At 43.7% G+C, this 27,936-nt stretch overlaps 1 protein-coding gene and 1 long non-coding RNA gene across 3 annotated transcripts; one reads left to right on the top strand and one right to left on the bottom strand.

Moving 5' to 3' along the window:
* Positions 1-908: 908 nt before the first annotated feature.
* LOC115900021 lies at positions 909-7,150 on the bottom strand. Its single transcript, XR_004059705.1, has 3 exons — positions 7,019-7,150; positions 6,804-6,899; positions 909-965 (listed from the first exon to the last, which is right to left on the bottom strand). It is a non-coding gene; the product is annotated as an uncharacterized LOC115900021 (long non-coding RNA).
* On the top strand, positions 6,884-27,936 carry PCED1B (PC-esterase domain containing 1B). 2 transcript variants are annotated; one of them, XM_010354124.2, is made up of 2 exons: positions 6,884-7,326; positions 26,284-27,936. In XM_010354124.2, exon 2 carries the CDS (start codon positions 26,341-26,343, stop codon positions 27,637-27,639), a length of 1,299 nt encoding a protein of 432 aa, XP_010352426.1. In that variant the 5' UTR covers positions 6,884-7,326; positions 26,284-26,340; the 3' UTR covers positions 27,640-27,936. The 2 variants fall into 2 exon arrangements, with proteins under 2 accessions (XP_010352426.1, XP_030795463.1); XM_030939603.1 differs by lacking the exon at positions 6,884-7,326 and adding an exon at positions 13,278-14,519.

Here is a 27,936-nt window from a genome sequence, read left to right as displayed (position 1 = left end):
GTAAAATTATAAGATCTGTGTCTTAGAAAGAGCAAGACTGTGGTTTAGAGAATGAATTGGAGGAAGAAAGGAACATTAGTGGGAAGATAAACTTGGAAGCCACAGCACCACCACAGCAGGATTCTAGATTTAAACTAAAGCAGAGGCTATAGTTAGAGGCCATAGGAAGAGGACTGATCAAAGATTGGCTTTGGAGATAGAAGCTACTCTACTTGTGGCAGATGAAGACGAAGGAGTCACAGATGATCCTGAGATTTCTGTCTTGGGGCAACCGGGTGGATATTGATTTCATTTTCTGAGAGGAGGAGCAGTTTTGGAAAATAACATGATTCGTTAAGAATTTATTTTAAATTGGAACCTTGCGTAGTCAGTTTATTCAACCAGAAACAAAGACATTTCTTTACTCTTAGCTATTTTTGTCATGTATTTTAAAACTATCCCATAATTTAACCAGCATATATCACTAAGAATAAATGCATAGGTAGAAAATAACCACAATCAGTCTTTTGTCATGAAACCAAAATATAAAGTGGCTGGGGCCACAGTTATGTAACACTTAGAAATCATGACTAACAAAATAGAATACTGACATATGATTCTAAGATTTACAATTATAGATTAATTAAACTGCACCAGATTCAGATAAATGAAAGTAATGTCTGATTCTCCATCTTCATTTATTTAAATGTATTTCAGGCTGGGCTTGGTGGCTCATGCCTGTAATCCCAGCACTCTGAGAGGCTGAGGCAGGCAGATCACCTGAGGTCAGGAGTTCAAGACCAGCCTAGCCAACATGGTGAAACCCTACCTCTACTAAAAATACAAAAACTGACTGGGTGTGGTGGTGCATACCTTTAATCCTAGCTACTTGGGAGACTGAGGCACAAGAATCGCTTGAACCCAGGAGGCGGAGGTTGCAGTGAGCCAAGATCACACCATTGCACTCCAGTCTTTCAACACTCCGTCTGAAAAAAGTAATAATAATAATAAACAAATGTATTTCAGAGAAGCAATAACAAACTATGTTAAGGAAAAGAGCACCCTAAAAGAAAAAGGAAGAGCAAAAAAAGTAAGCTGTAACAATATTTTTGTAAGTGATAATTGGGAAAAATACTTAAAAGCCTACTATTTTACCAATAAAATAGAATAGTGATATACAATTAATTTATAAAACAAGTGATGCAATGTGGGCCAATCGTATGTACAAAGTAAATACTCATCAGAAAAGAATATGACTAGGAGCTACTTTTTATGGTGCTGTTTTCAGTCATTTTCACATTTTCAGTAGAATTTTACAAGTCCCTTTTCAGTAATAGAAGTGATACTCTAACATAAAGCCATAAATGCACTCCCAACATTGAATTCTAATTATCTGCTTCTGTGTTTTCCCTCCCTGCACTGTGAGCTATAGGACATAGAGAAGACCATGTTCTACTCAACCTCATATCTCAGTTGCTAAGCACTGTGCCTGACCGAGGGGACACTTGATGAATGTTTAATAAAGTAACAAAGGACCCAAAATATTAAGTTATTTCCATCTTCCTTGACAAAACAACCTTATGGCCGGGCACAGTGGCTCACGCCTGTAATCCCAGCACTTTGGGAGGCTGAGGCGTGTGAATCACTTGAGACCAGGGAGTTCAAGACCAGCCTGGCCAACATGGTGAACCCCCAACTCTACTTAAAAAAAAAATAAGTAGCCAGGTGTAGTGGCACATGCCTATAATAACAGCTACTCAGGAGGCTGAGGCAGGAGAATTGCTTAAGCCTGGGAGGCAGAGGTTGCAATGAGTCGAGATCACACCACTGCACTCTAGTCTGGGAGACAGAGTGAGACTCTGTCTCAAAAAAAAAAAAAAAAAACTGAGCATAGTGGCTCAGGTCTGTAATCCCAGCACTTTGGGAGGCTGAAGCGGGCAGATCACTTGAGCCCAGGAGTTTGAAGCCAGCCTGGGCAACACGGCGAAACCCCATCTCTACCAAAAATACAAAAAACTAGCAGGGCGTGGTGGCTCACTCCTGTGGCCCCAGCTGCTGGAGGTAGGTGGGGGACTGAGGTGTGAGGATCACTTGAGCCCGGAGGTGGAGGTTGCAGTGAGCTGAGATCACACCAGCGCACTCCAGCATAGGTGACAGAGAAATACTCTGTCTCAAAAAAACAAAAAGAAAAAAGGAGAGAGAACCGGAATTAGAAAACTAAACTGTGGTTTAAAGGTAAGGGACATTGCTAAATAATGTAAGACCCAATTCTTGTAGGGTATTAAATTATTCTCCGTAAAAGAGCTTACAGCCTTAGAGAAAAAAATTCATTAACTATTGCTCTGGAACTATGAGTCCGGTACCCAGGAAGCCTGGTCTTTAGTCCAAGCTCAGTAGTTAACCTGTGTGATTGAGGCAGCTGCTCAATCTCCCCGAGCTTCAACTTGACCTAACGATGATTTCTGTCATCTCCCTTCCACTTGCGCAGTCTCTTCCTGCAGTGATGGTGTCATACCAGCCCATGGAACAGTGCCCATCAAATAAGGTACTTGTCAGTATTTACATTTTTTTCTAGTGGTTACTCATTTAAAGAACTATTTTGCATTACTAAAGCATGGATGCATGTATACCAATCCCTGGAATAAAATGAGCATTTACTAAGTGCCAAGCAGTCTGCTTAGCACTTTGCATGTTTAAACTTCACAAGTAGAAGTGGGCCAGAGGGGTTGAGTATCTTTCCCAAAGTCACACAGCTTGTGGATTATTAATTTGGGACTCTGAACTCCAGCTTTTCTGCCTGCAAAGGCCATGTTCTGAACCACTAAGCTACACTGGAACAGAAAACAGAACTTGCATAAAACATAAGAATTCTAAGAATTTTGTGGAACCGTTTAAGAAATCCTGACAGAATGGGATCTTTTATAGATTCACATTTCTCATTCCATCCATCCTGAATAGTGAAATCACTGATTTGGCTCTTCTCAATCTGTAACATCCCAAATCCCAACAACTATTGCCTTGTTCATCAGCACAAAGTTTGCATCTACTTAGTGCAAAATTTAGTTCTGTTACTAAATCGAATTCATGAGAAGTTTTCATCGAGAATCTCAAAGTTCCTAATATGCTATCAGAGAAGATTTTGTACCCTAATAGAAACAAATTTTTCATTATTCATATGTGCTTGAAAATACTAAATGTGAGTGCTTTGAAGAGGACTTATCAAAAATATGTGGACTGTTTAAGTCAGACAAGCAAAGCAAAAACATAGTTTTGTTATTTGCCAAATTTGGCCCATTCCTTTAAGGCAGCCCAGGAATAGATTTAAGCACATACACACACCAGCCAACTGAAATTAATGTATATACGTATATATTTAATGGGCTGATTTCTGGCCCACTTATAGGATTCCCAAGAAGATAAGAAAAATAATTGTGTTCCTTAAGATAGAAAATGTGAGGCCGGGCGCGGTGGCTCAAGCCTGTAATCCCAGCACTTTGGGAGGCCGAGACGGGCGGATCATGAGGTCAGGAGATCGAGACCATCCTGGCTAATACGGTGAAACCCCGTCTCTACTAAAAAATACAAAAAACTAGCCGGGCGACGAGGCGGGCGCCTGTAGTCCCAGCTACTCGGGAGGCTGAGACAGGAGAATGGCGTGAACCCGGGAGGCGGAGCTTGCAGTGAGCTGAGAGCCGGCCACTGTACTCGAGCCTGGGCAGCAGAGCAAGACTCTGTCTCAAAAAAAAAAAAAAAAAAAAAAGATAGAAAATGTGGATAAAATGATAATGGCTTGCATAAAGAAAAGTTTAAATTTCTCTGTGGCTATAACTACTAACGAGCTGCTAATATTAAAGGATATCTGTGTGTGAAAGCATATTCACAGGGTAAAACATTATATGTGCGTAAGTTGTCACTACTGTTTAAGAAAAAGCCAAGTTTGGTGGGTAAAAAAAAAGAGATGGCTCTCTGAGCTTTGAAACATGAAATAGGGCCAGAATAGCACTAGTAGCCAGAATAGCAATAGTAGCTGTCTACATAGAGCATAATAAGTTCTTGGAAGCCAGGAAATCAACTTTATTTTAAGTTTAAAGAGGATAAGTGGAATTATCATTTGCATTATTACAGCTCCTCTGTTCTCTGGTCTTGGGATGATTACAGAGATTGTTCTTTTATTCTCACAGTGCACAGACCAGCTGAAATCTACAGGACTAGAAAGATTTGCAATTCATTTATAGAATTGCTAGAACTAAATAATGGCAGATTTTCAAAGATATGTAATAGACTACTATGAATTATAAAATATTAAGGCTATCAGTTGGGTGCTGCCTTGATTGTACTACATTTCAATGGTAATGACTGTACTAAAATTCATGGGGAAATGCAAGATGACATTATTGATGGCCATAGACAAGAGGATGAAAACAATGCACAATGTATGGAATTAATTTTAAGCCACACACTGAGTAGACAGTGATGTAAAGTAAAATGATATTTTTCAAGGAAAGACAATTATGTCACATTATAACCCAGTTTACATAAATAGCATACCATTAAAAAAACTAAGTCTTCAGAGCATGTAATTCAGGACTGTTTTGAAATCTCCTACTCTTGTTGGTTAGTTACTTTGTACTGTAAGGGAGGGAAAATGGCTTCTTCCATACTTCTAGGTTCTTTGGCTGGGATACAAATTAAATTGACACAAAACAGATTAATAGAAGAAAAAACATTTTTGTCCAGGCTCAGTGCTCATGCCTGTGATCCCAGCACTTTGGGAAGCTGAGGATCAAGGGAGGATCAAGGGAGGATCACTTGATCCCACGAGTTCAAGACCAGCCTGGGCAACATAATGAGACCAAATCTCAATTAAAAAAAAGAAAAGGAAAAAACATTTTTAATTATATGCACACACACTGGAATCCCACAAAACGTGAGACTCAAAGAAAGGCCAGATGATGGAAGCTCATCCTGAGCTACAGGAAGGAATAGGGACTTGGGGCTTACAGAGAACTAGTGACAAGTTATAGAAGGGTGATGAGAGGAAATGTATGGTGAATAAAGGTTGTCTTGTTATGTAAATGAAAAGTCTCCCAGGTAATAAAAGTTGTCGGAGAGCAGGACTCTTCCTGATACATATACTTTGACTAATGTAGATTTCTTTTATAAATATAAATTTATTTTACAAAAGGACAGCTTTTCAGAGATACCCCTGTGTCTGCGGTTGCTCAGAATAATCAGCTTGAAATACGCCAAATAACTATATTTTGGGGTGGCATATTTTTTATTTTTGAGATGGAGTCCCGCTGTCGCCTTGGCTGAGGTGCAATGGTGCAATCTCAGCTCACTGCAACCTGCGCCTCCTGGGTTGAAGCGATTCTCCTGCCTCAGCCTCCCAAGGAGCTGGGATTACGGGAACCTGGGGGTGGCATATTCTGATCTTCTGTAGTCATGCATTGGGATCTTCTGTAATCATGCATTTTCTCTCTCTCTCTCTTTTTTTTCTGATTCATTATTTCCTTTTCGTATTTGTAGGGAAAGTGATATTCCCCTCCCCGAAATCATATTATTCCAGACAAAAGAAAACAAATGCCTACGCTTATCTAATCCATCAGAAGACCATCTCCTCACCCCCCTCCCCCCGTTTTTTTTATTTTTTAAAGATGGAGTCTTGCTCTTGTCGCCCTGACTGGAGTGCAATGGGGTGATTTCAGCTCACTGTAACCTCCGCCTCCCGAGTAGCTGGGATTACAGGCGCCCGCCACCATGCCCAACTAATTTTTGTATTTTTAGTAGAGACAGGGTTTCACCATGTTGGCCAGCTGGTCTCGAACTCCTCACCTCAGGTGATCCACCTGCCTCGGCCTCCCAAAGTGCTGGGATTATAGGCATGAGCCAAGGTGCCAGGCTAACCGTCTCCCTTTTAAGCACACTGTCCCCTTGAGTTACCTGCTGGTTTCAAGTGGAACACTAGGGGAGGGAGCAGAAAGTTCTTATCTTGCTCTGCCACATACTGGATCTAGCTGAGGCCAGGGCTCAGGCCTGTGGTTTCCTGTAGTGTGGACTGAGCTATTTTTCCATCAAGAAGGCAGTGGAGAGATGAAGTGAAAGGATTTAAAAGCGGTTTGTGGCCTGGCGCGGTGGCTTACCCCTATAATCCCAGCACTTTGGGAGGCCGAGGTGGGTAGATCACCTGAGGTCAGGAGTTCAAGACAAGACTGGCCAACATGGCGAAACCTCGTCTCTACTAAAAATACAAAAATCAGCCCAGTTTGGTGACGGGTGCCTGTAGTCCCAGCTTCTTGGAGCCTAAAGCAGAATTGCTTGAACCTGGGAGGCAGAGGTTGCAATGAGCTGAGACCACGCCACTGCACTCCAGCCTGGGCAACAAGACTGAAACTCCATCTCAAAAAAATAAATAAATAAAAATTGGCCGGGCGCGGTGGCTCAAGCCTGTAATCCCAGCACTTTGGGAGGCTGAGACGGGTGGATCATGAGGTCAGGAGATCGAGACCATCCTGGCTAACACGGTGAAACCCCGTCTCTACTAAAAATACAAAAAACTAGCCGGGCGAGGTGGTGGGCGCCTGTAGTCCCAGCTACTCAGGAGGCTGAGGCAGGAGAATGGCGTGAACCCGGGAGGCGGAGCTTGCAGTGAGCTGAGATCCAGCCACCGCACTCCAGCCTGGGTGACAGAGCAAGACTCCATCTCAAAAAAATAAATAAATAAATAAATAAAAATAAAAGTGGTTTGTAAACTGTAACACATTGCACAGAAACACAAGATTACTACTATGAAATATTAGTTAGAAAAGTAGAGTTCTTCTTACCATTTCCGTGTTTCTTCTCACTTCCTCCTTTCCTCTTCTGACCACCTCCTCAGCCGTGAATGCACCACACCAGCAAGAACAATAAGAGCCGAGGTTCTGAATTGTTTAATCAAAAGAAGAGTCAAAATAAGCTACACCCAGATTACTGAGAAAGGTGAAATGAAAACAAGCTCAAAACCAAATTCCAGGAAGATGCTGTCTTTGTATTGACTTACCATTTCATGTTTTCATACATGTCAAAGTCTTGAAGATTCGGTCATTAGTCTTCTGCTTCCTAAAGCAAGAAAGTAAATGCTGACTTGTGTTATTTGCCCCAGATGCCACCGGAAATATCATCTTCTCCCCAGACGCTGGTTTGCAAGCATAGCAGCACCCAAAGGCTGACCTATTTCCCCTATAGCCCAAGCTCAGAGAGATCTCCCGTCTGGCCACAATGATCTACAGGAGAGGAAGAAAGCTATCTAGGGATGAGATCTAGAATCAACTGAGAGAGAAGCTTAAACATCACCAGTTACTTTAATGAGTAAGTACTTTTCAGTTTTTCCATTTTATTTGAAACATTAAGTTGGCATTTCTGACCAGCCTTTCTTGAGACTGTCATTTTGGGGGCACTTACTGTAGAGAGGAATCAGTACCCTAGCCTCCTCCAGCCCACCCCATGTAACATTAAAGAGACAACTGATGCTTGGCAATAACAAAAATATTAGTGATTGATAAAATAGTAAATTTATTAAAATGGACAGTGAAAGGAAGCAGCCAATTTAGCTGTGAACTACAGAAGGGACATGAGGCATTTGTTGTCTGCAATCTTGTATGTTGTGGTTGACCACAAAGGCTTGGCATCAGATTTTACTTCCAGCACTGCTTCTTATGAAATGGATGACCTTGGGCAGATTACTCGATCCTTTAGCCTTAATTTTTAAATGTATAAAATGGAGAAAATTAGAGTATGTAGTCCAGGTGCAGTGGCCCACACCTGTCATCCAGGCACTTTGGAAGGCTGAGGCAGGTGGATTATTTGAGTCTAAGTTCAAGACCAGCCTGGACAATATGATGAAACCCCGTCTCTAAAAAAACCTATAAAAATTAGCCAGGCATGGTGGCACAGGCCTGTAGTCCCAGCTACTAGGGAGGTTGAAGTGGGAGGATTGATTTAGCCTGCAGAGTTGCTGCAGTGAGCCATGATCTCACCACTGAATTCCAACCTGGGCAACAGAGCGAGATGAAAGAAAGAAAGAAAAGAAGAAAAGAAAAGAAAGAATTTGTTAGGGTTTGTGTGTGTGTGTGTGTGTGTGTGTGTGTATGTATGTGACGGAGTCTCACTCTGTTGCTCAGGCTGGAGTGCAGTGGCGCTATCTCAGCTCACCGCAACCTCCGCCTCCCAAGTTCAAGCGATTCTTGTGCCTCAGCCTCCCAAGTAGCTGGGATTACAGGCACACGACACCACACCCAGCTAATTTTTATATTTTTAGTAGAGACAGGGTTTCACCATGTTGGCCAGGCTGGTCTTGAACTCCAGACCTCAGGTGATCTGACCCCCTTGGCCTCCCAAAGTGTTGGGATTACAGGCATGAGCCACCGCAGCCTTCTTAGAGTTCTTAAGAAGAATAAAGAGATAAACTGCTAAAATATGTAAACACATTTTGGAGGGTATACTAAATAATGCCACTAAATAATTAATGTTGCTAAATAATAAGTTAAATGCTTCATTTAACTGGAAATCTCCCTTAACCACTAAGCCCAATTTCCAGATATGTTAAGGTAGCTCCGAATAACAATAGCAGTGAACACTTGTAGAGTTTACACAGCACTTCATTTGATTTCCACAATTAACTCTAAGGTAGGCAGTGCAGAGCTGTTGACTTATTTTTGTAGCTGGAGAAGAGAGAAGTGGGAGCTCGGCTGGACACAGCAGCAGGGAGAAAAGCCCCTAGGTGCGTGTTGGCACTGAAGTGGGGAAAACCATGGCCTGGGGAAAGGCCTAATGTGAGAAGTTAATCGGTGTGCCTGGGAAATAGGACATTCATTTCACTAGCACAGATTCTTGGTCCTCAGCTTTCTTAGTCCCTGGACCTTGCTTGTCCTTTCTTCCACTCCAAGCCGTGGAGCTTGAAACTGGCAAGTCCTCAGTTGCACTGCCAACAGGCAAAGCAGTGGGAACTCAAGTTTCCAGAATCCTCTACAACATAGTGTGAGTAAAAGCCAAGGCAGAGACGGTGTCTTGCTCTGTTATCCAGGCTGGAGTGCAGTGGTGTCATCACAACTCACTGCAGCCACAAACACCTGGGCTCAAGGTAGCCTTCCACCTCAGCCTCCTCCTGAGTAGCTGGGACTACAGGCATGTGCCACCACATCATGTTAATTTTTAATTTTTAATTGTTTTGTTTTTTTTTTTTTTTTTTTTTTTTTTTTTTTTTTTTTTTTTGTAGAGACAGGGATGTAGCTTTGTTGCCCAGGCTTGGCCTGAACTCCTGGGCTCAAGCAATCCTTCCTCCGTGGCCTTCCCAAAGTGTTGGGATTTCAGGTGTGAGCCACTCTACCTGGCTGAGACCTGCTCTTATAGTCTCATTTTTAAATTCAAAAAATGTTTTCCATAGGTTGACTATCTATGGAAAAAGGTAGCTCAGGCCTGTAATCGCAGCACTTTGGGAGGCCTAGGTGGGTGGATCACCTGAGGTCAGGAGTTCGAGACCAGCCTGGCCAATATGGTGAAACTCCATCTCTACTAAAAATAGAACAATTATCTGGGCATGGTGGCAAATGCCTGTGATCCCAGCTATTCCGGAGACTGAGGTAGGAGAATCACTCCGTGGGACAGGGGATGCAGTGAGCCAAGATCACGTCACTGTACTCTAGCCTGGGCAACAGAGTGAGACTCTATCTCAAAAAACAAAAAGAAAAAAATTTCTTTTTCCATAGAAACACTATTACACGTAGAATTTAAATACTGCAAAAATGGTAACGATAATGATAGCAACAATAATAAAACAATATCCATTTTTAAAACTCTTTTGTGTAATCCCTTCAGAGGAGCATAGGTACTATTTCCCCTATTTAATAAGTGAAAAACTAAGCAGCACAAAGATGAAGTAAGCATTAGAGGTGGAAGAAATCCAGGCCTGCTGACTCAGCCCCGGGTTCTTGTTACTGAGTAAATGGACTTTTGTAGCTAGTCCTGGAGCAGAATTGTCACAATCCAACCTGTTCAGCAGTTGAAAGCACTCGTCATTATTAGCTCTCCAATCGCCCTTGTTTTTTATCCATGGAACTTTTAATTCAGCCACTGGTTAGAATCTAGAGTAGTCAGCATAAGCCTAAACATTTGAAATACAAATATAGCTTTAGTGTAGCACTGGGTTTTCCATTGGCTTTTAAGAAGACTAGCTAACAGAGTGATGAAAATTGAACTAAGTTATTTCACACCTGCTTTGTTTTCTCACAGAAAATTTTAAAGCTGTGCACAAAACATTATTTTGTTTTTCAACAGAGAATAACAAGGAAAGCTACATGCAAATATTTCTACCTAGATAAGATGATTTTCTTTTCTCTTAATTTAAACAAATATTTATAGCTGAGATTAAAAACTCAGGCTTTGGCCGGGTGCGGTGGCTCAAGCCTGTAATCCCAGCACTTTGGGAGGCCGAGACGGGCGGATCACGAGGTCAGGAGATCGAGACCATCCTGGCTAACACGGTGAAACCCCGTCTCTACTAAAAAATACAAAAAACTAGCCGGGCGAGGTGGCGGGCGCCTGTAGTCCCAGCTACTCGGAGGCTGAGGCAGGAGAATGGCATAAACCAGGGAGGCGGAGCTTGCAGTGAGCTGAGAACCGGCCACTGCACTCCAGCCTGGGCGACAGAGCGAGACTCCGTCTCAAGAAAAATAAATAAATAAAAAATAAAAAATAAAAAATAAAAACTCAGGCTTTGGAGCCATACTTACTCCCAAAGAAACAAAAGGAAACCTTAAGCTTATCTAATTATTCAGAAGATTCACTGTCATTAATGATGTGGTGGCATGAGCCTAAAGTCTCAACTACCCAGGAGGCTGAGGTTGGAGGACTGATTGATTGAGCCTGGGACGTTGAAGCTGCAGTAGCGGTGATCATGCCACTGTACTCCCGGGTGACCAAGTGAGACCCTGCCTCAAAAAAAAAAAAAAAAAAAAAGAACAAGAAGAAGACGATACATTGTCAAAAGCATAGTTCTGCCATTTACTAGCTGGGCAACCTTGGGCAATTTATTGATTTATTTTTAATTTATTTTTTGAGACAGAGTCTCCTTCTGTTGTCCAAGCCGGAGTGCAGTGGCACGATCTTGGCTCACTGCAACCTCTGCCTCCTGGGTTCAAGCAACTCTCTTGCCTCAGCCTCCTGAGTAGCTGGGAATACAGGTGTGTGCCACGACACTGGGCTAATTTTTGTATTTTTAGTAGAGACCGGGTTTCACCATGTTAGTCAGGCTGGTCTCAAACTCCTGACCTCAGGTGATCCACCCACCTCGGCCTCCCAAAGCGCTGGAAGTACAGGCGTGAGCCACCATGCCCAGCCAACCTTAGGCAATTTATGTAACCTCTCCATGCCTTAGTTTACTCATCTATAAAATAGAGATAATAATGGTTCCTCCCTCACCGGGTTGTGAGAATGGAGTAGGCCTGGCACAAAGTGAGTGCTCAGTGAGTTCCGATGATTATTAGGCACAAGCACTGGGCCCTGAGGGGTACAAAGATGGGTAAGACCCACTTCTGCCATCTGGAACTAGCATAGAGTGGGATAGAATGGCACATGGGCAGTTAATTATAGAACAAAACAGAACCAAAGTTTAAGTAGAGGCATCCCTCAGAGGAAGGAGAGAGTTTTCTACTTGGGAGAGTAGGGAAGGCTCTCTGACAAAATTGTCTTTTAACTTGAGTCTTACTGAAAGAACGGAATTTTAGTAAGAGGAAAGGGTTGGGGAACATTCAAAGGTGAGTGATAGAAACAAACATAAAGACATGAGAAAAAGGCCTCTGGGCTTACACAAACCCTATCATTCCCCGCAGTCTTTCAGAAGATCCCAAGAAGAAAGGGTCATATCCCAAAATATAAAAAGTTTACAGAATGCAAAATGTTGGAATTAGGCTAATATATTAAATGAATTTGAAATTTTAAAACTTAGATGATAAAGTTTTATGTAAGAAAACATATAAAACTAAAACTATACCATTTAAAAAATAATGTTTTAATCAAAGACAAACTTTTTAAGGACTAAGAAAAATTGGGGGAACGTAAAATATTTAACCATAAAGCCAAAAATAAATGTGACATTGATCACTGTGCTCAGCTTCCCAAAATATATTGCAACATTCCCCTCCTCCCTAAACTATATCTTCAAAATATATATATTGTTTCCAATATTCATTAGACATCAAAATTCTTTTTTTTTTTTTTGAGAAAGGGATATCACCATGTTGCCCAGGTTGGTCTTGAATTCCTGGGCCAAGTGATCCTCCCGCCTCAGTTTCCCAGAGTGCTGGAATTACAGGTGGTGAGCCACCACGCCCGGCCAACATAAAAAATTTTAAATGATTGCCTGGATACAGATCAGCTTAAGGATTTCTTCACAATTAAAAGAAAACCAGTCATCAAAAATAAAAATGACTTTATCCACACATTTCAGAAGTAAAGTTTATTTCCACCCAATTATGTACTCCCAGCCAGTGCTTCAAGCAAAATTATATATTCAGCAGCTCTCTGAAATTGCATGCTGAGAATGTGCTGCCATCATTCCCATTGTTGGTCAATGCAATATTTACCTTTAGGGAGACTGTTCAAAGGTCACGAGACAATTATTTCAAGAATTCAGCCGTAGTTTGATGGGAAGATAAATGAGTGTCTAGAGAACTGGGAGACTAGGCGAAGTGGCTTATGGCTGTAATCCCAGCACTTTGGGAGGCTAAGGCAGGAGGATTACTTGAAACCAGGAGTTCAAGACCAGACTGGGCCACAAAGCAAGACCCTGTCTCCACAAAAAAATAAAAAAATAAATTAGCCGGGCACGGGATGCACACTTGTGGTCCCAACTACTCAGCAGGCTGAGGCAGGAGGATCGCTTGAACCCGGGAGATAAAGGCTACAGTGAGCCGTGATCGCACCATGGCACTCCAGCCTGGGTGACAGAGTGAGACTCTGTCTCTTAAAAAAAAAATTTTTTTTTTTTTAAAAGAGAATTGGGGCCAGGCGCGGTGGCTCAAGCCTGCAATCCCAGCACTTTGGGAAGCCGAGACGGGCGGATCACGAGGTCAGGAGATCGAGACCATCCTTGCTAACATGGTGAAACCCCGTCTCTACTAAAAAATACAAAAAACTAGCCGGGCGAGGTGGCGGGCGCCTATAGTCCCAGCTACTCGGGAGGCTGAGGCAGGAGAATGGCGTAAACCTGGGAGGTGGAGCTTGCAGTGAGCTGAGATCCGGCCACTGCACTCCAGCCTGGGCGACAGAGCGAGACTCCATCTCAAAAAATAAAAGAGAATTGGGAAGTGATAGGGGCCTGCACAGACTGCTTTTCTTACCTCCTACCCCCCAACCCCAAAGAACTTTTTGTTCTCTCCACCTGAATATGTATGGAACTCAGGCGACAGGTCTGGGCTAGAGACAAAGATAATAGCTACATTCACTGAGTACTTAGAAATGTGGTGGTGTCATGCTAATAACTTTACATGTGCTCATTTAACCCCCACTTGTTAGGAAAACTGCAGTTATATTGTTCCCATTTTATTGATGAGGTTTTTTCAGGGCAGAGAGGTTGCTTAATAGGCCCAGGACTCAAGGGCTAGTAAGCAGTGGAGCAGGATCTAAACCCAAGGGGCCAACCCCAGAGGCCCTCCCTCTCAGCCAATGTGCTTTATTGCCCCAATAAAGCACAAATCTGCATACAAATAGGAATTGATAAGGGATGGTCCGTTGTTACCATCCAAACCAGGACTCTTAAGGGTTTGGGGTGCTACTAATCATTCTGGGAAAACAGGCGGAAACCAGAACTGTTTGGGGCAAATAGGAACATATGGTTACCTCACTTCCTGACACTCTGAAAATGAGGATAAGAATGTTGAAGAAGAGAAGAAAGGACTCCTTCAGTGGCCTTGAGAAAGACCAGGAAGGGAGGGAGAAATAAGAAAAAGAGAGAGAAGAGAGAGAAAGACCAACATTTGGGGAACCACAAGAGAAAGATAAACCCTCAAAAGGTACTAGGGAAGGACAAGATACAAGGGTGTCACAAATACGTGGACTTGAGGGCTGGGTTTCTCAGAGGAAGCAGTCAGTCGTGCCCCCACCCCTCATACTGTAAGAACCAAAAAGTGGCCACTGAAAGGAGCAACAAGGAAGTAATCGGTGATTTACTAACAAACATTCCTTTACTTTGATGCAGTCAGAGCCAAATTGAAGTAAACGGAGGAGTGAATGGGAGGTGGGGCCCAGACCTAGACCCAGTCAGTGCAAGCAAGTTTTGTTTTTAAATGTGGCCTTGGAGCGGAGGCAAAAGATAGGACTGTCCTGGAGGTGGAGTCAAAGATGTTTCCTTTCTTTTTCAAAGCAAGAAGCTAGAATGTGTTTAATGCTAAAAAGAAGGATCCAAGACAAGGAGGGTAAAGAAAATGCAGAATGCAAATTATCCCCTCACTGGGGGATATCCGGGAGAAAAGTCCCTGAGCTGCTGAGGAAGCTTTACGCCTAAGAAGGTACCTCTCTGCCTTTGCAGGAGAGTGGGAAGCGGGGTGAGGATTTGAAGGTTTGAGGAGGGAGTCCAGGCAGGGTCCTGTCTGCAGGCCTGTGTTTTCTCTGGAATCATTGTGGGAGGGCTTGCTGAGTCAAAGGATTAGAAGGGCCTACTGTCCGGCAGGCCTTGTGTTAGGCTCTTAATGTATGAGATCTCTTTTCATCTTCACTATTGTTCAACGAGGTAGGTAATATTATTCCCCTTTTATAGAAGAGGAAACTGGTTCAAAACTGTGGGCAACCGGCCCTGTCTGGCTTCTTTGCCTGGAGTTGAAAGCCAGATCACCACCTTCGGTATCTTTCATTTGTGTTAAAGGGGTAATAGGTAGGAAGTTAGCAAATATACTTTGAATAATGGACGCAAGACCATCATGTAGATGTTTACTATAGACTGTACTTGATTGAAATCTTACTTTTATGTCTATGAAGTGCTTTGATTATTTATTTTAGGGAATATTTACAAAAGGCTATAAAACAAAAGCTTAAAAAAGTGAGCTCACTGGAATTAATGGTCCATGGTTTTATCTTTTGTTTTTATAGAAGTTACCTGTATATGAGTTACTAAGAACCTCCACTTCATTCATAAAAATGCCCTCTGCATTTCTTTCTGTAATTCATAGGAGTTATTTATATTAGACTATTATTATGGGAAAATATGATGCTTTAAGAATTTTTAAACTTGGTAATTTTCAGACTCAAAGTGTTTGGGATTCTTCTTTGATAATTTATTTTAAAAGAATTACAAATTTCAGATTGTGGCCTGGTAGGGATGATATAAATACAAACTGAATATACCCACAGTGATTCTTGCCTCCACAAAGTAAACCTGTGATTACATGGAGCCCAGTTTGAAGATCTTTATTCTAGTTTCCATTTTTCACTTATCTTGCATGATTTTAGATGTGTTTAAGGACTACCTGGATAATGAACTTAGAAATACAGGCCTTATGGTGTGGTTTCATGATGCAGGGATTCATAGGGGAATCATGATCGATGTTGAAGGGTGTGAGCCAAATGTGCAGTAACAGCTGTCATAGCTGTAGATAGACACAGGTGCTCTCTACATTTTTACTGAATTAATTAATGGACTGCAGATCCGAGACCTACATAGAAAATGAGGTCAATATAGAAAGGGGATTCAAATCAGTTAACAATCTTTCCAGTGGTTATTTGGCAATTATTTTTCTTTTTCTTTCTTTCTTTTTTTTTCTTTTTCTGACACAGAGTCTCACACTGTCACCCAGGCTGGAGTGCAGTAGCACAATCTTGGCTCACTGCAACCTCCACCTCCCAGGTTCAAACGATTCTGCTGCCTCAGCCTCCCAAGTAGCTGGGATTATAGGCGCGTGCCACCACGCCTAGCTAATTTTTGTATTTTTGGTAGAGATGGGGTTTTGCCATGTTGGCCACGTTGGGGTCGAACTCCTGATCTCAAGTGATCCACCCATCTTGGCCTCCCAAAGTGCTGGGATTACAGAATTGAACCACTGCACCTGGCCTGGCAATTATTTTTCTATTGCATTACTTACCACAGCACAGCATGTCTCAGTACTTTTCTGTATGTTTCCTTTGCTCCTAAAGCCGCTTTTGAAAATAGGCCTGCATTGCTTCTTCCACTTCGGTGTTGTATGGGTCGATGGCTGTTCACTGACTGGCCTCAAATCAAAATATGAGTCTCTAGAGAATCCCCAGTCCACTTTTCCCAAAGAAAAGTTCGAATTGTTTGCTTTTCTTTTTTCTCTCAAAACTGTATATGGCATGTAATTTAATTTTTGGCAAGTTTAAATTCACTTAGAAAACTAAGCAAATGCCAAGACATAGATAAATTATACAGGTGAGCTCATTAAAAATAATCCCTTATCTGTACCATCCAGTCTACTAAAATTTAACAGAATTTTGGAAAGTTCAAACTATTGGTTAGATCCCCCAAAATGCGATTATAAGGAAATGAACCATTTATATTCCCAGTACAATATTGTATTAAGATAGTCATACAAGAAACTTATAATTACAAGTACTTCCCACAATGAATCAAAACATCTTGATTGTTAGTGACTCTCTGTGATTTAAAACTTCTCTGCAGGATCTCTAAAGCAACTGGCTTATTTCAATGTACCCCTCCTTGTAAATAAAGATCAATCAGAAAAGAAAAAAATCAACATAATTATTTCAAAACTTTAATGAAAGATAAATGCTATGTGTTTGGTTTGTGATCATTGTAAAGCAATAGTCAATGAGTTGTAATTCATAGCTTATGAAGCTGTTAAAAAATTAATTATCCCCAAACAGGGAAATATAAACAAGATGCCATAATTTATTGTGGCAGTAGACATTATTAATGCATATTTCTGTGACAGCGTTAGCCTCAGTCCAAAGTTTACTTTGAAAACAGAAAACAGGCCGTGCGCGGTGGCTCAAGCCTGTAATCCCGGCACTTTGGGAGGCCGAGACCGGCGGATCACGAGGTCAGGAGATCGAGACCATCCTGGCCAACATGGTGAAACCCCGTCTCTACTAAAAAATACAAAAACCTAGCCGGGCGAGGTGGCGGGCGCCTGTAGTCCCAGCTACTCGGGAGGCTGAGGCGGGAGAATGGCGTGAACCGGAAGGCGGAGCTTGCAATGAGCTGAGATCCGGCCACTGCACTCCAGCCTGGGCGACAGAGCGAGACTCCGTCTCAAAAAAAGAAAAAGGAAAACAGAAAACAACATGGAACTACTTATAACTATGATTTTTTTTTTTTTTTTTTTTTTTTTTGAGACAGAGTCTCGCTCTGTCACCCAGGCTGGAGTGCAGTGGTGCAATCTCGGCTCACTGCAAGCTCTGAATTCCGGGTTCACGCCATCCTCCTGCCTCAGCCTCCCGAGTAGCTGGGACTACAGGCGCCCACCACCACGCCCAGCTAATTTTTTTTGTATTTTTTTAGTAGAGACGGGGTTTCACCATGTTAGCCAGGATGGTCTTGATCTTCTGACCTCGTGATCCGCCCGCCTGGGCCTCCCAAAGTGCTGGGATTACAGGCGTGAGCCACCGTGCCCGGCCATAACTGTGATTTTTAAAATTATCACGAAACTTTAAAAAAAATTTATGTTTTAATTCGATGTTGGAATCAGGTTGCAATGATTGTTCATAAACCTCCCTCCTCTAGCTTAGACTCTTCCAACACTCTCAGGTACTTCATTTACATACATCAATTTTAGCAGCCAGCTCTGTAAGTGCCGATTTTCTTACCCCTCCTCTTGAGAGAAGAGATTGCCTCTCTTTTTTTTTTTTTTCTGAGAGGGAGTCTCACTCTGTCCCCCAGGCTGGAGTGCAGTGACATGATCTCAGCTCACTACAAACTCCGCCTCCCGGGTTCACACCATTCTCCTGCCTCAGCCTCCCAAGTACAGTAGCTGGGACTACAGGCGCCCGCCACCACACCCGGCTAATTTTTAAAGTATTTTCAGTATTTACGGGGTTTCACCATGTTAGCGAGGATGGTCTCAATCTCCTGACTTCGTGATCCACCCACCTCGGCCTCCCAAAGTACTGGGATTACAGGCCTGTGCCACAGCACCCGGCCGAGATTGCCTCTCTTTTTGAGACTTGTCTCGTTTGTCGCCCAGCCTGGAGTGTGTTGGTGCGATCTCCGCTCACTGCAACCTCCTTTCCCGGGTTCAAGCGATTCTCCTGCCTCAGCCTCTTGAGTAGCAGGGATTACAGACGCGTCACCACACCCGGCTAATTTTTTATATTTTTGGTAGGCACGGGGTTTCAACATGCTGGCCAGGCTGGTCTTGAACTCCTGATCTCAAGTTATCCGCCCACCTTGGCCTCCTAAAGTGCTGGGATTACAGGTGTGAGCCACCACACCTGACCGAAATTGCCTTTTCATACCTAGTCCTTGCACCCAGTGCACTATTTGGCTCTCTGTGATCTTTATTAAGTGAATGAGGGAATCTATAAAATAGCTACCAAAATGAATAAGTGTGCTTATCAAATCTGAAGCAAAGAAAGATGCCCAGGCTATAAAGATCACTGATCTGGCCATTTTCGAATCTTTTTTTGTTTTATTTTTTATAAATAAAAGGAGCTCTGAAAATGGATGCTATCGACCTTTTTTTAAAATCAGAGAAGGTTTATGTCTCCAAATTATTCTTCTCACTCCCCTAAAAGTGCCATTTTGGTTTTGTTAAGTTTTATTTTTAATGCTTGGTCTCTTAGCTTAAACGATTCTTTTCCCAAAATGATAGTCTTGAGGGTGTCAGATTTCATTAATCCTGTTACAGTTACAGTGCTCCTCTTTATCAAGAATTTCATTTCCATTTCAGGTTTTTTTGTTTGTTTGTTTTTGTGTTTTTGTTTTTGTTTTTGAGGTGGAGTCTCGCTGTGTCACCCAGTCTGGAGTGCAGCAGCAAGGTGGTAAGATCTCAGCTCACTGCAATCTCTGCTTCCCGGGTTCAAGCGATTCTCCCGCCTCAGCTTCACGAGTAGCTGGGATTACAGGCACCTGCCATGATGCCCGCCTAATGTTTGTATTTTTGTAGAGGGGGGGCTTTCAGCATGTTGGCCAGGTTGGTCTTGAACTCCTGACCCCAGGTGATCCACCCACCTTGGCCTCCCAAAGTGCTGGGCTTACAGGCAAGAGCCACCTTGCCTGGCCCCATTTTGGGTTCTAACTGGAATACTTCTTCCCAATCATTTTCCTCTCTCTTCCTTCTCACCGTCGTAGCTGCATATTCCATTAGAGAAGAATAATAAGGCCAGGCACGGTGGTTCAAACCTGTAATCCCAGCACTTTGGGAGGGTGAGGTGAGTGAATCGCTTGAGACCAAGAGTTCGAGACCAGCCTGGCCAACACGGTGAAACCCCATCTCTACTAAAAATACAAAAATTAGCTGGGCATGGTGGCAAGTGCCTGTAATTGCAAGTATCTGGAGGCCAAGGGACGAGAATTGCTTGAACCTCAGAGGCAAAAGTTTCAGTGAGCTGAGATCTCACCACTGCACTCCAGCCTGGGTGACAGAGCAAGACTCTGACTTAGAAAAGAAGACATTCTCAGGTAAGCATTTTTTGTCAGATATTGGCCCTGAGCTCTTGGAGCAACATTTGGGTGGGTTAAGTTAACTGGTTAGGATATAATACCACCAGAAGTCCTCAGACACTGTGAGGTTGTCAGTCTTTAGAACTGTGTTTTGGTTCTTCTTCGTTTTTTCTTTCTTTCTTTTTTTTTTTTTTTTTTTTTTTTTTTTTTTTGAGACAAAGTCACACTCCGTTGCCCAGGCTGGAGTTCAGTAGTGCGATCTCAGCATGCTGCAACCTCCACCTCCTGGACTCAAGCAATTCTCGTGCCTCAGCCTCCTGAGTAGCTGGGATTACTGGTGTGTGCCACTACACCCAGCTCATTTTTAGTATTTTTAGTAGAGATAGGGTTTCACCAAGTTGCCCGGGCTGGTCCTGACCTCAGGTGATCTGTCCTTCTTGGCCTCCCAAAGTGTTGGGATTACAGGCGTGAGCCACCGCACCCTGCCTGGGTTCTTCTGAATTCAAAGTCTTTATGTGTTTTTCTGTCTCCTGCTTGAGATTAGGATATGGGATTATACTCATTCACCAACCATCCCCTCCCTTCGTGACCACCTCTCCTGGGCAAAGGAGAGGGTTGCCTGACTATGAATAAGAAAAAGATAGGAAAAGATCCTTCTTCTATTAGAGATAGACTTTGGACTAAATCTTAACTCTATCACATCAATATCTTTCCCTGTAAAATGGGAGTAAGAGTTATCTCATAAAGGGCTGGGTGTGGTGGCTCACGCTTGTAATCCCAGCACTTTAGGAGGCCAAGGCAGGCAGATCATCTGAGGTCAGGAGTTCGAGACCAGCCTGGCCAAAATGGTGAAACCCTGTCTCTACTAAAAAACTACAAAAATTAGCCGGGCGTGGTGATGCGCACCTGTAATCCCAGCTACCCAGGAGGCTGAGGCAGGAGAATTGCTTGAACCTGGGAGGCGGAGGTTGCAGTGAGCCAAGATTGTGCCACTGCACTCCAGCCTGGGCAACAAGAGTGAAACTCTGTCTCAAAAAAAAAAAAAAGTTACCTCATGAAGAGGTAATGTTGGTAAAGCACCTGGGATCTAGTAGCTGTTCAATAAACATTGATTTTGTTTTAGCCAAAATATTTCACTTGCATCATCTAATTTGATCTTCATAGAAACCTGACAAGCAGAACAAATATTGTAATCTCTCCTTTATTGATTATTAACCTAGTATCTCAAACTTCCTAAGTATGGGTTGAACATCCTTTATCCAAAATGCTTGGAATAAAAAGTGGCTCACACCTGTCATCCCAGCACTGTGGGAGGCTGAGGATGGCGGATCACCTGAGGTCAGGAGTTAAAGACCAGCTGGCCAACATGGTGAAACCCCATCTCTACTAAAAATATAAAAAATTAGTTAGGCATGGTGGGCGCATGCCTGTAGTCCCAGCTACTCGGGAGGCTAAGACAGGAGAATCGCTTGAACCCAAGAGGCAGAGGTTGCAGTGAGCTGAGATTGCACCACTGTATTCCAGCCTGGGCACCAAGAGTGAAACTCCTCAAAAAAAAAAAAAAGAAAAAGAAGAGAAATCAAAACAAAAGTGTTTTGGATTTCAGATTTTTGGGTGATTTCAGAATATTTGCATGTATGTGGGGATGCCCGTACATAGGCTGGGATGGGGCCCAAGTGGAAACACAAAATTCGTTTATGTTTCATATACAGCATATACACTTAGCCTGAAGGTAATTTTATACAATACTTTGAATTTTGTGCAGGAAACAAAGTCTGTGTGCATTGAACCATCAGAAAGCAAAGGTGTCACAATCTTAACCACTCACGTGGACTCTGGTTGTTTGACGTCACCATCATTTCTGACTCAGTTTATATGTTTAGAGGCAACCGACAAGTAATCATTTTCTTTTCTCTCTTTTTTTTTTTTTTTTTTTTTTTTTTTTTTTTTTTGAGACGGAGTCTCGCTCTGTCGCCCAGGCTGGAGTGCAGTGGCGCCATCGTGGCTCACTGCAAACTCTGCCTCCCGGGTTCACGCCATTCTCCTGCCTCAGCTGCCCGAGTAGCTGGGACTACAGGCGACTGCCACCACACCCAGCTAATTTTTTTTTTGTACTTTTAGTAGAGATGGGGTTTCACCGTGTTAGCCAGGATGGTCTCGATCTCCTGACCTCGTGATCCGCCCGCCTCAGCCTCCCAAAGTGCTGGGATTATAGGCGTGAGCCACCGCGCCCGTCAAGTAATCATTTTCTTACACTTATTAACACGTAAGTACTTAATAGTAGAAAATACGACATACTTTTCTTTTTTTTTTTGAGACACAGCCTCACTCTGTCGCTCAGGCTGGAATGCAGTGGTATGATCTTAGCTCACTGCACCCTCCGCCTCCCAGGTTCAAGGGGTGTCCTGCCTCAGCCTCCGAGTAGCTGGGATTACAGGCATGTGCCACCATGCCTGGCTAATTTTTGTATTTTTTGTAGAGACAGGATTTCACCATGTTGGCCAGACTGGTCTTGAACTCCTGGTCCCAAGTGATCCACCTGCCTCGGCCTCTCAAAGTGCTGCGGTTACAGACGTGAGCCTCCTCACCTGGCCAACATACCATTAATATAGTGAAAAAGTAATGTGTTCAGTGTAACTTGGAGCATCATGTTAGCTCTCAAAAAGTTTTGGGTTTGGAAGAACTTTGGAAGTTTGAATTAGGGATGCTCAACTTTTAATAATAATAACTAACTCTTATCAGCACTTACTTCTCATTAGACATTATTATAACAGTTTACATTTAATCCTTACATCACATGTATGAAGTCTACTAATAGGTCCATTTTACGGATCTGGAAAATTAGGGCAGAGAAAGGCTAAATAACTTGCCCAAGTTCAAAATGCTAGCAAACAGAAGAGTTAGGATTCAAACCCAGGTAGTATGATTCCAAACGCAATGCTCTTTGCTATTACTCTGTAGACAGGGCTATGGTTAGCCTCTACCCATCTTCTTAAGTGGATCTTCTTAAGTGGGATCTTCGGGTGGACTTGGAACCAAATTAATGCAAGACAGATTAACAGAAGAAAAGCATGTATGTTTTATTAATTTTTTTACATGTACATGGGGACCCTCGTAAGAGAGAAGACCCCAAGAAATGGCCAAAGCAGAAAGCTTTTATCCCTTGTAGACAAAGAACTACACAATTTGTGAAGAAATGACAGGACAAAGGGGTATAAGCTATGGGGTAGGAAATTCCAGGGGAGTCGCTAGGAGATAAGTGGAGGCGGGTATAAAGCTAGTGGAGGATAAGGGTTTTTTTCGGTAAGTTTATTTATACAGCTCCATTGCAGCGGTCACTTCTTAAGTCACTGAAAACAAGGTTTATCTTCTTGTGCTGGTGCAGAGAAGGCCGCGTTTTCATAGGAATTTTTATGGCTTGATAAGAAAGGGCAGATCTGGAGGCCCTGTCTGCCACCGCTGATTCTCAAGCATCTTCGCTCAAAAATATTTCTATCAGAGAGGCACATTTTGGGGTGACATAACCCTAGTTTCCTTCAACTCTTAAGTGCCTCTGATAGTCTTTAAGTAGTGGACTTGAACTTAATATCGTTCCAAGTCTGGGGCACTTGGCTGGCAGAGAAGGAGCGCATTAGGGAATTCCGTAAGCAACACCATGGCAGAGACAGCACTGAATAATTATCAGATCTGCCAGCTTCCGGACAGAACTGTGTTAACGGGGAGGCGCATTAGGGCACAGATTATGGCCAGAGTGCCGACCCAGAGAAGGCACAGAGAGCTGGACTGGCACGGGAGCCCTGAAAACACAAGAGGAAAGGGTTTCCATCTTCACATTTTGCACTTTGGAGACTTCAGTCTAGAGTGGGAAGGAATACTTTTCCCAAAGACCCCTAGACTTTCACAGTTCTTGGCCCTTACCACTTTCCACATGATAATACAGTTATCAACCAGTGTTTCTGGTCTGCTTTTTGAGGGCAAGATCATATTTTACTTACTTTTATGCTCCCTATGTAGAGCATATGGTAGGCACTTATTAAGTGTGAGTTGGAGGAATAAATAAATCTAAACAAATGAATATGCTTGAGTCCCAAAGGGATTTGGAGTTTGCTTCAGTTTTGTTTTGTTTTTCTTTGTTTGGTTTTTTTTTTTGAGATGAAGGTCTTGCTATGTTGCCCAGGCTGGTTTCAAACTCCTGGTCTCAAGCAATCCTCCTGCCTCAGTCTCCCAAAGTGCTGGGATTACAAACATAAGCCACCGCACCCAGCCAAAACTTTTATTCTGATAGCAAAAATATTTTAATGAAGATTCTTTGTGGGGAAGATGTCAATATTTTCAACTGTTCTCTTATGAAACAATATTCTACCTATTTTAATATTTTCATTTTTGTATTTATATCCATTTAAAACTAAAATAGGATATATAGCTTTTAAAACTTGAATGTATAGTTTAATAATAGCTCTCCACCCACACCTATTAAAATGTTTACGAATCCATAAAATCTTACAAGTTTCAAGCCGCACCGGATTTTCATGGCTTTGTGTAAGTAGATGAAATGGATGCCATGTTCCTCCCATTTGCAATCTCTAGCAGTATTTTAGTGTTTCTACTATTTAGTCATCTGTGGATATGAGTTGTAAATGGCAGCTTGAAATAATCTGAAGTTTTGAGGATGAGTTTCACAGCTTTTAACATTGCATCCAATGTGCTAATGTGCTGGAGAGAAAAAACTTTTTCTCTACTCTTTTAGCTTCAGTACCTGGGGGCGTACAGATTAAACTAACAAAAGACAGATTAACGGGAGAAAAGGCACACAATTTTATTTATTTTGTGTGTGTTGCCAAGATACAGATCTAGACATTTTATTTGTTTATGTATTTATTGATTTAGAGATAGGGTCTCACTTTGTGGCCCAGGCGGGAGTGAAGTGGCTGGAACACTGCTTACTGCAGCCTCAACCTGAGCCCAGGCCATCCTCCCGCCTCAGCCATGTGCCGCCATGTCCGGTTAATTTTTGTATAGAGATGGCATTTTGCCATGTTGCCCGGGCTGGTCTCGAACTCCTGAGCTCAAGTGATCCCGCCCACCCTGGCCTTCCAAAGTGCTGGGTTTGCAGGCGTGAGTCACCGCGCCAGCCACAGTTTTTAAATTAACATTGGCAGGCAGGGAGTGCACCGGAAAACAGTGAAACTTAGGGCTTTGGGCTTTAAAGGATGATGAATTGTGGGGAAGTGACTGGGAAATAAATGGGGGGAGCTCATGGAAGATAAGGGCTGTTATAGTAAGGTCTATTTATGAAAAATCATCTTGGTGTCTATTCCCTGTCTTCGGTGAAAAGGATGATAACCTGTCTGATTGATAAGAGTTGCTCTTGTTTCTCTGGTTGGGGGAAGGGTGTTTACCTTCCTCAAAGGGAAATATATGCCCTGATTCTAGGCCAGATAAGAGGAGGGCAGATAACTTCCTGCATCTGTCAATTTTCAGTTGCTTTCTGCTCAAAATAATCCTCATGCTAAAGTGCACATTTTGGAGTGGCATATTCCAATTCTCTTCAAATGTAAAGCAAATAATATTACAGCTGAAACGTATTCAAATTATTTCCAGTTTTATCCTGATTTTTTTCAGTCCTATTGATGAGAAACAGCTACTTCCTTGTAAAATAAGTCTGTTTTTAAGGGTTTTTTTGTTATGTTTTGTTTTTTGTTTTTGTTTGTTTTCTGAGACGGAGTTTCGCTCTTGCCCAGGCTAAAGTGCAATGGTGCGATCTCGGCTCACTGGCAATTTTTGCCTCCCGGGTTCAAGCAACTCTCCTGCTTCAGCCTCCCAAGTAGCTGGGATTACAGGCATGTGACACCACGCCCGGCTAATTTTGTATTTTTAGTAGAGACGGGGTTTCTCCGTGTTGGTCAGGCTGGTCTCGAACTCCCGACCTCAGGTGATCGCCCGCCTCAGCCTTCCAAAGTGCTGGGATTACAGGCGTAATCCCACTGCACCCGGCCTGTTTTTATGTTCTTGACCTAGCACAGGTACTCTCCTTGTGTTACCTGTTGCATTTCATTTAATTCTTTTAAAGCTATAGCAAGCAATTTAAGACTATAAAGGATATTTACAAAAATAAAAGGGAAGGGAAGTCAACCATAATCCTATTCTATGAAGATATGTTTTTACATATTTCCTTTCAATGTTATCTATGTATATCTCTTTTATATAGTTTAAGTGATGGAGCATTCAGTATGGGATGTAACTTCTTCCACTTAACATTACATCACATTCTCCATGTTCTTGCATACTTGGGGTCCTCATTATCTAACAGTGGCATAGTGCTAACCATCTCCACTTAGGCTTCTGGGCTGCTTCCAGGCTCTTGGCTAGGCATCCTGCTAGCACTCTCAGCCCTACGAAGGGTGGATCCGTACTTGGCTCCTCCCCACCAGGTGGAACCTGAGCCTCCAACAGCAGCCTCAGGCCATTCAGAGGTCAAGCCCCAGGCCTAAACTGCGACTAGACAAAGAAGGCTTTTGGCTCTCTCCCCCATCTCCCAGGTCCAGGCTTGGTTGAGCCTGCTATGCGGGCACTCCAGGTCCACTCCTCCGGGCAGAGGCCACTGTGCCATCCCCTTTCCCATGGTCTCCCTACACTCGACCTGCACGGGGCGCTCCGCCCAGAGGTGAGTCCCTCCCAGCTGTTCTCTCCTTCTGTCCTAGCCATCCGCAGACCCACCCTGTGCAAAGGAAGGAGCTAGGCCGTGCGCCCTGGGCGTCATGATCCTCCTGCGGGCCTCCGAAGTGCGGCAGCTGCTCCACAATAAGTTCGTGGTCATCCTGGGGGACTCTGTGCATAGGGCGGTGTACAAGGACCTGGTACTTCTGCTGCAGAAGGACTGCCTGCTCACTCCCCAGCAGCTCAAAGCAAAGGGGGAGCTGAACTTCGAACAAGATGAGCTGGTGGACGGAGGCCAGCGCGGCCGCATGCACAACGGCCCTAACTACCGTGAAGTTCGCGAGTTCCGCTCCGACCACCATCTGGTGCGTTTTTACTTCCTCACCCGCGTATACTCTGACTACCTCCAGACCATCTTGAAAGACCTGCAGTCGGGCGAGCATACCCCCGACCTGGTCATCATGAATTCCTGCCTCTGGGATATCTCCAGGTATGGTCGGAACTCCTGGTGGAGCTACCTGGAAAACCTGGAGAACCTGTTCCAGTGCCTGGGCCAGGTGCTGCCCGAGTCTTGCCTCCTGGTGTGGAACACGGCCATGCCTGTGGGCGAGGAAGTCACCGGGGGTTTCCTTCCGCCCAAGCTCCGGCAGCAGAAGGGCACCTTCCTGAAAAACGAAGTGGTCGAAGCCAACTTCTACAGCGCCACCGAGGCACGTAAACATAACTTCGATGTACTGGACTTGCATTTTTACTTCCACCACGCGAGGGAGAACCTGCACTCGGACGGGGTGCACTGGAATGGACGCGTGCACCGCTGCCTCTCCCAGCTGCTGCTGGCCCACGTGGCTGACGCCTGGGGTGTGGAGTTGCCCCAGCGCCATCCTGTGGGCGAGTGGATCAAGAAGAAAAAACCTGGCCCGAGAGTTGAAGGGCCGCCCCAGGCCAACAGAAATCACCCGGCCTTACCTCTGTCCCCACCCTTACCTTCCCCCACATACTGCCCCCTGCTTGGGTTGCCACCTCAGCGATTGCCGCTGCTCCCGCTCCTGCCCCCACAGCCTCCTCCTCCCATTCCCCTTCACCAGGGAATGCCCCGGTTCCCACAGGGTCCCCCAGATGCCTGTTTTTCCTCAGACCATACTTTCCAGTCAGATCAATTCTATTGCCATTCAGATGTCCCCTCATCAGCCCATACAGGTTTCTTCTTCCAAGACAACTTTGCGATTGGTCCCCAGCTGCCTATGCCCTTCTTCCCCACACCCCGTTATCAGCGGCCTGCCCCTGTGGTCCATAGGGGTTTTGGCAGGTATCGTCCCCGTGGCCCCTATGTGCCCTGGGGACAGCGGCCTAGACCTTCAAAGAGAAGGGCCCTAGCCAACCCAGAGCCAAGGCCTCAATAGATGGACCTAGGCCTTATTTCCTCTTTATGAGCATGGATTGGACAGATCTGACACTTCCTTTCCATTGCTTGGCCTGGACAGACTGACCTTGTTAACTTAAGCCTGGAGTCCATGCCTGGTCTTTTTGTTCATTGCTATTACCAAGAAAGCCAAGGAGGAGCAGTCTGACTCATTCTTCTTGGCTGCAGCCTCTTCCCCACTTCCTGGGGGTGACCCAGCATTATTCCTGCCTCCCCACTCTATTCTCTTTGCCTTTGTGTAAAACTAAAATTGAAATAAAGAAGTTGCACAAAAGTA

Source organism: Rhinopithecus roxellana, chromosome 10 (assembly GCF_007565055.1).
Source record: "Rhinopithecus roxellana isolate Shanxi Qingling chromosome 10, ASM756505v1, whole genome shotgun sequence".
In the NCBI taxonomy this organism is placed as follows: domain Eukaryota; kingdom Metazoa; phylum Chordata; class Mammalia; order Primates; family Cercopithecidae; genus Rhinopithecus; species Rhinopithecus roxellana.
The sequence above is the reverse complement of the archived record's forward strand: the minus strand, read 5'-3'. Positions and strand labels throughout refer to the sequence as shown.

Excerpts from the sequence above, each read along its gene's own strand:
- PCED1B (XM_010354124.2), top strand. The coding sequence starts at position 26,341 with ATGATCCTCCTGCGGGCCTCCGAAGTGCGGCAGCTGCTCCACAATAAG.